The following is a 15,767-nucleotide window of genomic DNA, read 5'->3' as shown; positions in this document are numbered from 1 at the left end:
ACACAGACAGCTTACACACACACACACACACACACAGCATACACACTCAGCGTATACACATACACACACGGTGTGCAAACACACACTCAGCATACACACACACACACACACACACACAGTGGCCACACACACACACACACACAGGCCATATACACACAAACACTGTACACACACACACACGCAGCGTACACACACACTCAACACACACGGCGTACACACACACAGTGGCCACACACACACACACAGTATACACACACACCGTACACACACAGCGTACACAGACAGCGCACAGCATACACACACACAGCATACACACACACACAGGGTACAAACACACAGCGTATACACACTCAGCGTGTACACACTCAGCGTACACACACTCAGCGTACACACACTCAGCGTACACACACTCACACACTCAGCGTACACACACTCAGCGTACACACACTCAGCGTACACACACTCAGTGTACACACACTCAGCGTACACACACTCAGCGTACACACACTCAGTGTACACACACTCAGCGTACACACACTCAGTGTACACACACTCAGCGTACACACACTCAGCGTACACACACTCAGCGTACACACACTCAGTGTACACACACTCAGCGTACACACACTCAGCGTACACACACTCAGCGTACACACACACACACTCACACACTCAGCGTACACACACTCAGCGTACACACACTCAGCGTACACACACTCAGCGTACACACACTCAGCGTACACACACTCAGCGTACACACACTCAGCGTACACACACACACACACACTCACACACTCAGCGTACACACACTCAGCGTACACACACTCAGCGTACACACACTCAGCGTACACACACTCAGCGTACACACACTCAGCTTACACACACACACACACACTCACACACTCAGCATACACACACTCAGCGTACACACACTCAGCGTACACACACACACACACACTCACACACTCAGCGTACACACACTCAGCGTACACACACTCAGCGTACACACACTCAGCGTACACACACTCAGCGTACACACACTCAGCGTACACACACTCAGCGTACACACACTCAGCGTACACACACACTCACACACTCAGCGTACACACACTCAGCGTACACACACTCAGCGTACACACACTCAGCGTACACACACTCAGCGTACACACACTCAGCGTACACACACTCAGCGTACACACACTCAGCGTACACACACTCAGCGTACTCTGCCCAGCTCTGTGTGTTCTAGTGCGATCTCACTGAGGAACAGGTAGATGTAGCTTCCATACTCTACCATGCGATGGAACTGGGGTTCTGGAAAAAGAGAGAGAGGGGGGAGAGAGAGAGAGAGAGGGGTGATTCATTTTATTATTCATCTGAAACTAGCTGGATGGATGGAGGGATGGATGATGGGTGGACGGAGGGATGGATGATGGGTGGACGGAGGGATGGATGATGGGTGGACGGAGGGATGGATGATGGGTGGATAGAGGGATGGATGATGGGTGGACGGAGGGATGGATGATGGGTGGATGATGGGTGGATAGAGGGATGGATGATGGGTGGACGGAGGGATGGATGATGGGTGGATAGAGGGATGGATGATGGGTGGACGGAGGGATGGATGATGGGTGGATGATGGGTGGATAGAGGGATGGATGATGGGTGGGTGGACGGAGGGATGGATGATGGGTGGATGGAGGGATGGATGATGGGTGGACGGAGGGATGGATGATGGATGGATAGAGGGATGGATGGAGGGATGGATGATGGGTGGATGATGGGTGGATGATGGGTGGATAGAGGGATGGATGATGGGTGGACGGAGGGATGGATGATGGGTGGACGGAGGGATGGATGATGGATGGATAGAGGGATGGATGGAGGGATGGAGGGATGGATGATGGGTGGACGGAGGGATGGATAATTGGTGGATGGAGGGATGGATGATGGGTGGATGGAGAGATGGATGATGGGTGGATGGAGGGATGGATGATGGGTGGATGGAGGGATGGATGATTGGTGGACGGAGGGATGGATGATTGGTGGATGGAGGGATGGATGATGAGTGGATGGAGGGATGGATGATGGGTGGATGATGGGTGGATAGAGGGATGGATGATGGGTGGGTGGACGGAGGGATGGATGATGGGTGGACGGAGGGATGGATGATGGATGGATAGAGGGATGGATGGAGGGATGGATGATGGGTGGATGATGGGTGGATGATGGGTGGATAGAGGGATGGATGATGGGTGGACGGAGGGATGGATGATGGGTGGATGGAGGGATGGATGATGGGTGGACGGAGGGATGGATGATGGATGGATAGAGGGATGGATGGAGGGATGGAGGGATGGATGATGGGTGGACGGAGGGATGGATAATTGGTGGATGGAGGGATGGATGATGGGTGGATGGAGAGATGGATGATGGGTGGATGGAGGGATGGATGATGGGTGGATGGAGGGATGGATGATGGGTGGACGGAGGGATGGATGATTGGTGGACGGAGGGATGGATGATGGGTGGATGGAGAGATGGATGATGGGTGGATGGAGGGATGGATGATGGGTGGATGGAGGGATGGATGATGGGTGGACGGAGGGATGGATGATTGGTGGATGGAGGGATGGATGATGGGTGGATGGAGGGATGGATGATTGGGGGACAGAGGGATGGATGATTGGTGGACGGAGGGATGGATGATGGGTGGATGGAGGGATGGATGATGAGTGGATGGAGGGATGGATGATGGATAGAGAGTTGATGGATAGGGTGATGGGTGACTCATGAATGGATGAATGGATGGATAATGTATGAATGGAGGGATGGATGATGGATGGATGGAGGGCTGAATGGATGATGGATGGTGCATGGATAATGGATGGATGGATGGATAATGGAGGGATGATTAATTGATGGATGGTTGATGAAGGGATGAATGGATGATGGATGGGTGATGGAAGGATGGGTGGATGAAGGAGGGATGATGGGTGGAGGGATGGATGGATTATGGGGAATGGATGGATGGATGGAGGGATGTGTGATAAATGGATGGATGGATAATTGATAAATGATGGGATGGATGATGGAGGTATGGATAATGGATGGATGGATGAATGATAGATGGAGAGATGGATGGTGCATGAAAGGATGGGTGATGAATGGATACATGGATAATGGATGAATAGAGGGATGATGGTGAATGTATGATGATTGGATGATGGATGGGTGATGGAAGGATGGATGGATGATGGGTGGAGGGATGGACGGGTTATGGACGGATTATGGATGGAGGGATGGATGGAGGGATGGATGGATGATGAGTGGAGGGATGAGGGATGGAGGGATAGGTGATGAATGGATACATGGATAATGGATGAATGGAGGGATGTATAATTAATGGATGATGGATGGATGGATGATGGGTGATTATGGATCGATGATGGATGGAGGGATAGGTGATAAATGGATAATGGATGAATGGAGGGATGGATGATGGATGGATTGATAATGGATGGATGGAAGATGGGGGATGATCGATGAAGGGATTGGTGATGAATGGATGGATGGATAACGGATGAATGGAAGGATGGATGATTAAGGATGGATGGATGGAGGGTAAATGCAGGGATGATGGATGGATTGATAATGGATGGATGATGGGCGATGAATGATGGAGGGATGATGGATGGATTTATAACAGATTGATGATGAAGGGATGGATGATAGAGGGATGGCTGGTGGATGATGGCTGGAGGGATGGGTGGTGAATGGATGGATGAGTAATGGAGGGATGGATAATGTATTTGATGGGTGATGGGGAGATGATGGATGAAGGGATGAATGGATGGATAATGGAAGGATGGATGATGGAGGGATTGATGATGGAGGGATGGCGGATAAGGGGGTGATGGATGGAAGGATGATGAGTGGATAATGAATTGATTATGATGGATGGATGGGTTAGGAATGGATGGATGGTGGATGATGGCTGGATAATGGATGGATGGTTGGCGGGATGATGGAGGGATGATAGATGGAGGGATGAGGGATGGATAGTGAATGGATTATGGATGGATGGAGGGATGAGAGATGGTTGATGAATGGATGGATGGTGGAGGGATGATTTTTCTTATTTTCATTTTATGTACATACACTTTGACCTCTTGCCCGTATTTGTAACATCGACTCTTATTTTATTTAAAAATAAAATGAGTTTATATAGCTTTATAGTTATAGTTTATAAAGCTTTATAGTTTATATAGCCTCATAGTTATAGTTTATAGTTTATATAGCCTTGTGGTTATAGTTTATATAGCCTTATAGTTTATAGTTTATATAGCCTTATAGTTTATAGTTTATATAGCCTTAGTTATAGTTTATAGTTTATATAGCTTTATAGTTATAGTTTATATAGCCTCATAGTTATAGTTTATAGTTTATATAGCCTTGTGGTTATAGTTTATATAGCTTTATAGTTATAGTTTATAAAGCTTTATAGTTTATATAGCCTCATAGTTATAGTTTATAGTTTATATAGCCTTGTGGTTATAGTTTATATAGCCTTATAGTTTATAGTTTATATAGCCTTATAGGTATAGTTTATATAGTCTCATAGTTATAGTTTATAGTTTATATAGCCTTGTGGTTATAGTTTATATAGCTTTATAGTTATAGTTTATAAAGCTTTATAGTTTATATAGCCTCATAGTTATAGTTAATAGTTTATATAGCCTTGTGGTTATAGTTTATATAGCTTTATAGTTATAGTTTATAAAGCTTTATAGTTTATATAGCCTCATAGTTATAGTTTATAGTTTATATAGCCTTGTGGTTATAGTTTATATAGCTTTATAGTTATAGTTTATAAAGCCTTAGTTATAGTTTATAGTTTATATAGCTTTATAGTTATAGTTTATATAGCCTCATAGTTATAGTTTATAGTTTATATAGCCTTGTGGTTATAGTTTATATAGCTTTATAGTTATAGTTTATAAAGCTTTATAGTTTATATAGCCTCATAGTTATAGTTTATAGTTTATATAGCCTTGTGGTTATAGTTTATATAGCCTTATAGTTTATAGTTTATATAGCCTTATAGGTATAGTTTATATAGTCTCATAGTTATAGTTTATAGTTTATATAGCCTTGTGGTTATAGTTTATATAGCCTTATAGTTTATAGTTTATATAGCCTTATAGGTATAGTTTATATAGTCTCATAGTTATAGTTTATAGTTTATATAGCCTTGTGGTTATAGTTTATATAGCCTTATAGTTTATAGTTTATATAGCCTTATAGGTATAGTTTATATAGTCTCATAGTTATAGTTTATAGTTTATATAGCCTTGTGGTTATAGTTTATATAGCCTTATAGTTTATAGTTTATATAGTCTCATAGTTATAGTTTATAGTTTATATAGCCTTATAGTTATAGTTTATATAGCCTTGTGGTTATAGTTTATATAGCCTTGTGGTTATAGTTTATATAGCCTTATAGTTTATAGTTTATATAGCCTTATAGTTATAGTTTATATAGCCCTATAGTTTATATAGCCTTATAGTTGTAGTTTATATAGCCTCATAGTTATAGTTTATAGTTTATATAGCCTCATAGTTATAGTTTATATAGCCTTATAGTTGTAGTTTATAGTTTATATAGCCTTACAGTTATAGTTTATATAGCCTTATGGTTATAGTTTATATAGCCTTATAGTTGTAGTTTATAGTTTGTATAGCCTTACAGTTATAGTTTATATAGCCTCATAGTTATAGTTTATATAGCCTTATAGTTGTAGTTTATAGTTTATATAGCCTTACAGTTATAGTTTATATAGCCTTATGGTTATAGTTTATATAGCCTTATAGTTGTAGTTTATAGTTTATATAGCCTTACAGTTATAGTTTATATAGCCTTATGGTTATAGTTTATATAGCCTTATAGTTGTAGTTTATAGTTTATATAGCCTTACAGTTATAGTTTATATAGCCTTATGGTTATAGTTTATTTTGCCTTATAGTTATAGTTTATAGTTTATATAGCCTTATGGTTATAGTTTATATAGCCTTATGGTTATAGTTTATATAGCCTTATAGTTATAGTTTATAGTTTATATAGCCTTACAGTTATAGTTTATATAGCCTTATAGTTATAGTTTATAGTTTATATAGCCTTATGGTTATAGTTTATATAGCCTTACAGTTATAGTTTATATAGCCTTATAGTTTATAGTTTATATAGCCTTATAGTTCCCTCCTATAGAATTTCATTGTACCGGATTACAGATGGATGGATGCACAGTGGAGGGATGATGGATGATGAGTGGGTTGATGGAGGGATGAGGGATGCTCTTGTAAGTGCACATGTTGCCCCCCGGATGCTGCGCTCGTCAAATGAGCGTGGCCTGGCTCTGCCGGCCATACAGCCACGGCAATCCAGGCTGTTCTCATTTGTAGTTCCACGTTGGTGGAACGAGCTGCCAAAAATGACCAGAGCGGGGACCTCCCTCTGTCTTTAAGAAGCACTTGAAGACCCAGCTCTTCAGTGAGTACCTCCTGTCCTAACCTACAATTACTTAGCACCACCTTGCAGTATTTATTGTTACACTAATGTTGTTGTTACACTAATCTCTGTCGCAATGGAGCTTGAATGTTATTCTCCCTTGTAAGTCGCTTTGGATAAAAGCGTCTGCTAAATGACTAAATGTAATGTAAATGTAATGATGGATGAGGGATGGATAATGGGTGGAGGGATGATGGATGGATGGAGGGATGATGGGGGGATGATGGGTGATGGATAATGGTGGAGGGATGAGGGATGGGTGATGAATGAATGGATGGATAATGGAGGAATGGATGATCAGAGGGATCATGAATGGAGGGATGAGGGATGGAGGATGAATGATGGATGAGGCATGATGGATGGGGCATGATGAATGGATGGATGAGGATGGATGAGGGGTGGATATTGGGTGGATGATGGAGGGATTATGGATGGGGAGATGAGAGATGGAGCGATGGCTGATGAATGGATAGAAGGGTAGATAAAGGGATGATGAATGCATGGATGATGGATGGAGGGATGATGAATTGATGGATGAGGGATGGAGGGATGGATAATGGATGGATGATGGAGTGATGATGGATTGATGATGGAGGGAGGGTGGTGTTCACCTCGCAGCCACTTGGAGTCATACTTGACCGAGCGCAGCGCCGTCCGTCCAGCCCCGAGGCTCCGGTAGACGACGGCATCGCTCGCCAGGAAGTCAGCCATTGTGGCTGAGTAGAAGGCTCCATCTGGAGCGGGTCAGAACCAGGCCAGAGCCAGGTCAGTACCGGATCAGAAGCAGGTCCAGAACTGGGTCAGAACCAGGTCCAAAACTGGGTCAGAACCAGGTCAGAACCAGGTCCAGAAGTGCATCAGAACCAGGTCAGAACCAGGTACAGAACTTGGTCAGAACCGGGTCACAAGCAGGTCATTACAATATAAGACACAGGTTGGAACCAAGTCAGAACCTGGTCAGAACAAGGTTATAACAAGGTCAGATATGGGTAACACCGGATCAGAACCAGGTCAGAACCGGGTCTGATTTGGGTCAGACCCGGGTCAGAACCGTGTAAGAAGCAGGGCATAACAATATTAGACACAGGTTGGAACCAGCGCAGAACCCGGTCAGAATTGGGTCAGAAGTGTGTCATGACAATATCAGACAGAGGACAGAGGTCACAACCAAGTCACAATTGGGTCAGAACCGGGTCAGAAGCAGGTCATAACAATATTAGTCACAGGTCGGAACCAGGTCAGAACCGGGTAAGAAGCAGGGCATAACAATATCAGACACAGGTTGGTGCAGAACTGGGTCAGAATTGGGTCAGAACCAGGTCAGAACCGGGTTAGAAGCAGGTAATAACAATATCAGACATAGGTTGGAACCAGGTCAGAATTGGGTCAAAGCCAGGTCAGAAGCAGGTCATAACAATATTAGACACAGGACAGAGGTCAGAACCAGGTCAGAATTGGGTCAGAACTGGCTCAGGACCGGTACAGAAGCAGGTCATAATAATGTCAGACACAGGTAGGAACCGGGTCAGAACCGGGTCATAACAAGGTATACGTGGGTCAAAACCGGGTCATAACAAGGACAGAACCAGGTCATAACCGGTTCAAAACCAGGTCATAACCGGTTCAGAATCAGGTCTGTCAGAATCAGGACAGAACCAGGTCAGAATTGGATCAGAACTGGGTCAGGACCGGGTCAGAAGCAGGTAAATACAATATTAGACACAGGATGGAACCAGGTCAGAACCGTGTCAGAATTGGGTCAGAACCAGGTCAGAAGCAGGTCATAATAATATCAGACACAGGTAGGAACCGGGTCAGAACCGGGTCATAACAAGGTCGACGTGGGTCAAAACCGGGTCATAACAAGGATAGAACCAGTTCAGAACCGGTTCAAAACCAGGTCATAACCGGTTCAGATCAGGTCTGTCAGAATCAGGTCATAAAAACCGGTTCAGAACCAGGTCAGAACCAGGTACAGAACCAGGTCCAAAACCAGATGGGAACTGGGTCAGAACCGCGTCAGAACCAGGTTCAGAACCGGGTCAGAGCCTGTGGGACTTACCAGCAAACAGCCCCACATTGGACTGTCCAGACTCAAAGGGACAACGAGCCTGACCAAGAAGATCCTCCTCCACCTGATGAAGAGAGTTCATCTGAAAAGAGGAGAGGAGAGGAGAGAGGAGGAGAGAGGGAGAGGAGACAAGGGGAAGAGGAGAGGAAGAGAGGAGAGAGGGGAGGAAGAGAATAGAGAGGGAGAAAGGAAGAGAGGGAGAGGAGGGAGGAGGAGAGAGGAGGAGGGGAGAGGAGGGGAGGAGGAGAGGAGGGGAGGAGAGGAGAGAGGAGCGGAGGGGAGGAGGAGAGAGGGGGAGGAAGAGAGGAGAGAGGGAGAAAGGGAGGAGGGGAGGAGGAGAGAGGAGAGGAAGAGAGAATAAGAGAGGAGGAGAGAGAAGAAGAGAGGAGGAGAAAGAAGAAGAGAGGAGGAGAAAACTTTACAGTGTGTATTACTGAAGCATAATAAACTGGGTTCAGTCCAGGGGACTGAAGCAGTCAGACAGACAGGCAGACAGGTACCTTGTAGTTCCTGCAGGTGGGGTTGAAGGCATTGGTTCCACAGATGAACAGAGTTTCATCATCACGAGGAACAAGAACCTTGATGTAGTTAGAACACTCCTCCTGGTAAGAACATAAGGTGAGAAGATATGGTAAGAAGTTAAGGTGAGAAGATAAGGTGAGAAGATTCAAGAGGTTTATTCGTCACATACATATACATACTTTCATACATATATGCAGTGAAATGTCAATGCAACGCAAACAGTGATTACACACAATATGTCCTAGACTGAAGTAGCTACCGAAGAATTTCTACTTGACCAACTAACTGATTCCTAAAACGTAATGCAGTAAGTCAAATACTATAGAATAAAATCAAAATATAGGTGAGGAGGTGAGAAAATAAGGTGAGAAGATAAGGTGAGAAGATAAGGTGAGACGATAAGGTGAGACGATAAGGTGAGAAAAGGTGAGAAAAGGTGAGAAAATAAGGTGTGAAGATAAGGTGAGAAGACAAGGTGTGAAGATAAGGTGAGAAGATAAGGTGAAAAGATAAGGTGAAAAGATAAGGTGAGGAGATAAGGTGAGAAGATAAGGTTAGAAGATAAGGTTAGAAGATAAGGTGAGGAGATAAAGTAAGAAGATAAGGTGAGAAAATAAGGTGAGAAGATAAGGTGAGAAGATAAGGTGAGAAGATAAGGTGAGAAGATAAGGTGAGAAAATAAGGTGAGAAAATAAGGTGAGAAGACAAGGTGTGAAGATAAGGTGAGAAGATAAGGTGAGAAAATAATGTGAAAAGATAAGTTGAGGAGATAAGTTTAGAAGATAAGGTTAGAAGATAAGGTGAGAAGATAAAGTAAGAAGATAAGGTGAGAAAATAAGGTGAGAAAATAAGTTGAGAAGATAAGTTGAGAAGATAAGGTGAGAAGATAAGGTGAGAAAATAATGTGAAAAGATAAGTTGAGGAGATAAGTTTAGAAGATAAGGTTAGAAGATAAGGTGAGAAGATAAAGTAAGAAGATAAGGTGAGAAAATAAGGTGAGAAAATAAGTTGAGAAGATAAGTTGAGAAGATAAGGTGAGAAGATAAGGTGAGAAGATAAGGTGAGAAGACAAGGTGTGAAGATAAGGTGAGAAGATAAGGTGAGAAAATAAGGTGAAAAGATAAGGTTAGAAGATAAGGTTAGAAGATAAGGTGAGAAGATAAGGTGAGAAGATAAGGTTAGAAGATAAGGTTAGACGATAAGGTAAAAGATAAGGTGAGGAGATAAAGTAAGAAGATAAGGTTAGAAGATGAGGTGAGAAAATAAGGTAAGAAGATAAGGTTAGAAGAAAAGGTGAGAAGATAGGGTGAGAAGATAAGATGAGGTGAAAGAATAAGGTGAGAAGATAAGGTGAGAAGATAAGGTGAGAAGATCATGTAAGAAGATAAGGTGAGAAAATAAGGTGAAGGTAAGGTTAGAAAATAAGGTGGGAAGATAAGGTGAGAAAATATCGTAAAAGATAAGGTGAGAAGATAAAGTAAGAAGATAAGGTGAGAAGATAAGGTGAGAAAATAAGGTAAAAGATCAGGATTCAAGAGTTTATTTGTCACATACATATGCATACGTTCATACATATATGCAGTGAAATGTCACGATACCTGGTGATTACGCACAATAAGCTCTAAAAATACGAAAAACACTAAAATGTGCGTCATCGACAGGAGGCGCTCACGCAGGCGGCCGCAAGTGGCGGCGCCACAATCGCGATTCTGGGTTCTATAATTATATTATAGTATTAATTGTCCGTATTATTACATTTCATTTAGCAGACGCTTTTATCCAAAGCCACTTACAATCATTCAAACAGCGACGGACGCAGCCATCAGGAGCAATGAGGGGTTAAGTGTCTTGCTCAAGGACACTACAGCATGCTAGCAGGAGGAGCCTGGGATCCAACCAGCAACCTTTACATGACTAGACCACCAGCTCTACCTCCTGAGCTGCCATCCCCACAATTGTGTATTATATAAGGTGGGAAGATAAAGTAAGAAGATAAGGTTATAAAACAAGGTAAAAGATAAGGTAAGAAGATAAGGATAGAAGGTAAGGTGAGAAAATATGGTAAAAGATAAGGTGAGTAGATAAGGTAAGGTAAACAGATAAGGTAAGATGGTGAAATATGGTTAGAAGATAAGATAAGAGGTAAGAAAATAAGATTAGAAAATATGGTAAGACGATACAGTTAAAACATTAGGTAAGAAATAAGGTCAAAAGATAAGGAAGTAAGATAAGGCTAGAAGATAAGGTAAGAAGATAAGGTAAAAAGACAAGGTAAGGTCAGAAGATACGGTAAGAAGATAAGGTAAGGTTAAAAGATAAGGTAAAAAAGACAAGGTAAGAAGAAAGGGTAAAAAGATAAGGTCAAATAGATGGTAAGAAGATAAGGTAAGAAGATAAGGTAAGGTTAAAATATATGGTAAGAAGATAAGGTGGGAGATAAGATAATGCAAGGTCAGACAGACAGGCAGGCAAAAGGAGACTCACAGCATTCTTCCCTCTCAGAGTACACTTGTTGACGTCTTTAGACTTCCAGGTCAGCTTCTAAAACACAGTTCAACAGGGCATCATCACAATGTCCCCACAATGATGTCATCACAATGTCCCCAGAATGATATAACAATGTCCCCACAATGATGTCGTCACAATGTCCTCACAATAATCTCACAGTAGTGTCCTTGAGCAAGACACTTAACCCCTAATTGCTCCTGATGGCTGCGTCCGTCGGTGTTTGAATAATTGTAAGTCGCTTTGGATAAAAGCGTCTGATCAATGTAATGTAATGTAATAATGTCGTCACAAAGTCCCCACAATGATGTCATCACAATGGTGTTGTTACAATGTACCCACAATAATGTTGTCACAATGTCCGCACATACTTTCATACATATATGCAGTTATTACATTTCACTGCATATATGTATGAAAGTATGTATATGTATGTGACAAATAAAAATCTTGAACAATCATGTCATCCCAATGTCCCCACAATGATGTCGCAACAATGTTCCCACAATGTAATCACAATGTACCTACAATAATGTTGTCACAATGTCCCCATAATGTTGTCACAATGTCCCCACAATGATGTCGTCGCAATGTCCCTACAATGATGTATCACAATATCCCCACAATGTCTTCACAATGTCTCCACAATTATGTCGTAACAATGTCATCAAAATGTCCCCACAATGATGTAGTCACAATGTACCCACAATGTTGTCAGAATGTCCCAACAGTGTCATCACAATGTCCCCACAATGATGTCGTCACAATGTCCCCACAATGATGTCGTCACAATGTCCCCACAATGATGTCATCACAATGTCCCCACAATGATGTCATCACAATGTCCCCACAATGATGTCTCAAATACTGTAACACACACAGTCTCACACAGTGTCTCTCACACAGTGTCTCACACACACACACACACACTGTCTCACCCTCTGAGGACTGAAGTGTTCTGCTGCCGTCGTCAGGTTCACAGCGAACACATGATCCCTGGAAACACACACAGGTTACTACACACTGTGTGCGTGTGTGTGTGGTACAGAGCGTGTACCTGGCATTGATGTACAGGAAGTGGTTGTGTGTGTGTGTGTGTGTAACAGTGTGCGTGTGTGTGTGTGTGTGTGTGTGTGTGTAACAGTGTGTGTGTGTGTAACAGTGTGTGTGCGTGTGTGTGTGTAACAGTGTGTGTGTGTGTGTGTGTGTAACAGTGTGTGTGCGTGTGTGTGTGTGTGTAACAGTGTGTGTGTGTGTGTGTGTGTAACAGTGTGCGTGTGTGTAACAGTGTGTGTGCGTGTGTGTGTAACAGTGTGTGTGTGTGTGTGTGTGTGTAACAGTGTGTGTGTGTGTGTGTGTGTGTGTGTGTAACAGTGTGTGTGTGTGTGTGTGTAACAGTGTGTGTGTGTGTGTGTGTGTGTGTGTAACAGTGTGTGTGCGTGTGTGTGTGTGTAACAGTGTGCGTGTGTGTAACAGTGTGTGTGCGTGTGTGTGTAACAGTGTGTGTGTGTGTGTGTGTAACAGTGTGTGTGCGTGTGTGTGTGTGTAACAGTGTGCGTGTGTGTAACAGTGTGTGTGCGTGTGTGTGTAACAGTGTGTGTGTGTGTGTGTGTGTAACAGTGTGTGTGCGTGTGTGTGTGTGTAACAGTGTGCGTGTGTGTAACAGTGTGTGTGCGTGTGTGTGTAACAGTGTGTGTGTGTGTGTGTGTGTGTGTGCGCGTGTGTGTGTCTGTGTGTGTGTGTGTGTGTGTCTGTGTGTGGTACAGAGTGTGTACCTGGCAATGATGTACAGGAAGTGGTTGGGTGTCTTTGTGTGTGTGTGTGTGTAACAGTGTGTGTGTGTGTGTGTGTGTGTATGTGTGTTTGTGTGTTACAGTGTGTTGTAAAGAGTGTTCACCTGGCAGAGATGTACAAGAAATGGTTGTGTGTGTGTGTGTGTGTGTGTGTGTGTGGTACAGTGTGTAGTAAAGAGTGTGTACTTGGCAGAGATGTACAGGAAATGTGTGTGTGTGTGTGTGTGTGTGTGTGTGTTACAGTGTGTAATAAAGAGTGTGTACCTGGCAGAAATGTTCAAGAAATGGTTGTATGTGTGTGTGTGTGTCTTACAGTGTGTAGTAAAGAGTATGTACCTGGCAGAGATGTACAAGAAATGGTTGTGTGTGTGTGTGTGTGTGTGTGTGTTACAGTGTGTAGTAAAGAGTGTGTACCTGGCAGAGATGTACAGGAAATGGTTGTGTGTGTGTGTGTGTGTGTGTGTTACAGTGTATAGTAAAGAGTGTGTACCTGGCAGAGATCTACAGGAAATGGTTGTGTGTGTGTGTGTGTGTGTGTTACAGTATGTAATACAGTGTACCTGGTAGCGATGTACAGGAAATGGTTGTGTGTGTGTGTGTGTGTGTTTTACAGTGTGTAGTACAGAGTGTGTACCTGGCAGCTATATACAGGAAATGCTCGTGTGTGTGTGTCTGAGTGTGTGTGTCTGTTCCAGTGTGTAGTACAGAGTGTGTACCTGGCAGCGATGTACAGGAAGTGGTTTATTCTCGTCATGGTCTGAAAATCCAAACGCTGAGAATCGTTCTGTTGGAGACTGGGATAGAGAGAACAGACTGGAGAGAGAGAGAGAAAGAGAGAGAGAGAGGGATGAGATGTGGAAGTCTCCTCAGCATCATTAACTGGTTGTCAAGACGTCCTCAGGAGAGGGAGGCTGGTTTCCACGGTAACCAATCACAACACCAGATCAAAACACTTAATCTAGATAGTACTCAGCGTGTACTCAGCTTGTACTCAGCGTTAATTCAGTGTGTACACAGTATGACAGTGTGTACTCAGCATGTACTCAGCGTTTACTCAGCATGTACTCAGTGTGTTCTCAGTTTGTACTCAGTGTTTTGACTGTGTACTCAGCATGTACTCAGCGTCTACTCAGCATGTACTCAGTGTGTACTCACGTTCCCCAGGGACGACGCTGATTGGCTCCAGGTCCTTGGGGAAGGGTGTGGTCACCGTGGAAACCAACAGGAAACACAAAGCTGCTGTCAGCAGGGCCAGCGGCAGTCGCCATGGTACCGTCCAATCAGAGGCGGCCATTACAGGGTGCGGGTGGAGGAAGTGATGTCACCAGATCATGGTGTTGACAGGAATTTATGTCATCGGGTCGTGTTGTTGGCAGGAAGTGATGTCATCGGGTCGTGTTGTTGGCAGGAAGTGATGTCATCGTGTTGTGGTGTTGGCAGGAAGTGATGTCATCGTGTTGGGGTGGTTCGCAGGAAGTGACGTCATCAGGCCATGGTTTTGGCAGGAAGTGAAGCCATCGGTCGTGGTTGTGGCAGGAAGTGATGTCACAGGAGCGTGGTGGTGGCAGTAAGTGATGTCATTGGGTCACTGCGTCTGGCTACGGAAGGAAGTCGGAGTTTTAAAAATAGTTATTAAATGTGAACTTGGTGGGCGGGGCCAAACGTGAACCATGAACGAAACAAAACTAAATCTAGCTCGCATGGAGGAGGAGAGGAGAGAGAAGAGGAGAGGAAGAGAAGGAGACGGAGATGAGGAGAGGAAGAGAAGGAGAAAGAGATGAGAGGAGGAGAGGAGGTGAGGAAGAGGGGAAGAGAGGAAAGGAAGAGGAGGAGAAGGAGAGGAAGAGGGGAAGAGGAAGAGGAGGAGAGGAGGAGAAGGAGAGGAAGAGGAGGAGAAGAGAGGAGAGTAGGAGAGGAGAAGAGCAGAGGATGAGGACAGGAGGAGGAGGAGGAGAGGAAGAGAGGAGAGAAAAGGAGAGGAGGAAGAGAAGAAGAGGAAGAGTTGGAGGGGAGGAGGGGGAGGCGAGAGGAAGAGAATGAGAGAGGAGAGGAGGAGAGGAGAAGAGGAGAGAAAGAGGTGAGGAGATGAGGAGGACCAATCAGAGCCCTGTCCTGAGCTCTGGTGTGACCTCTGACCTCTGTGTGGGGCAGATGGAGGGGGGGTGCAGTGGTGTGTAAGGGTTAGAAGAGGAAGAGAAGGGAGGAGGGGGGGGTGTTGAAGAAGAAAGAGGAGGAGGAGCGGGGGAGGGTGGAGGAGAAGAGGAGGAAGAGGAGGGGGGCTGGAGGAGAAGAGGAGGAGGAGGAGGGT

The 15,767-nt window shown here is 44.0% G+C and overlaps 1 protein-coding gene across 1 annotated transcript in view; it reads right to left on the bottom strand.

The window, feature by feature from the left end:
• The window catches only part of LOC307238036 (semaphorin-6D-like), a gene marked incomplete at both ends in the record, with an annotated part of 35,108 nt that extends 20,355 nt beyond the window's left edge, over positions 1 to 14,753 (bottom strand). Inside the window, 8 exons of the mRNA XM_080010880.1 lie at positions 1,226 to 1,314; positions 7,180 to 7,302; positions 8,631 to 8,721; positions 9,140 to 9,241; positions 11,646 to 11,702; positions 12,605 to 12,662; positions 14,176 to 14,272; positions 14,615 to 14,753. Coding sequence (XP_079867006.1) covers positions 1,226 to 1,314; positions 7,180 to 7,302; positions 8,631 to 8,721; positions 9,140 to 9,241; positions 11,646 to 11,702; positions 12,605 to 12,662; positions 14,176 to 14,272; positions 14,615 to 14,753 — 756 coding nt within the window. The remainder of the gene's footprint in view (positions 1 to 1,225; positions 1,315 to 7,179; positions 7,303 to 8,630; positions 8,722 to 9,139; positions 9,242 to 11,645; positions 11,703 to 12,604; positions 12,663 to 14,175; positions 14,273 to 14,614) is intronic.
• Positions 14,754 to 15,767: the final 1,014 nt, after the last annotated feature.

This window comes from Zeus faber, assembly GCF_960531495.2.
Source record: "Zeus faber genome assembly, chromosome: 1".
In the NCBI taxonomy this organism is placed as follows: domain Eukaryota; kingdom Metazoa; phylum Chordata; class Actinopteri; order Zeiformes; family Zeidae; genus Zeus; species Zeus faber.
The sequence above is the reverse complement of the archived record's forward strand: the minus strand, read 5'-3'. Positions and strand labels throughout refer to the sequence as shown.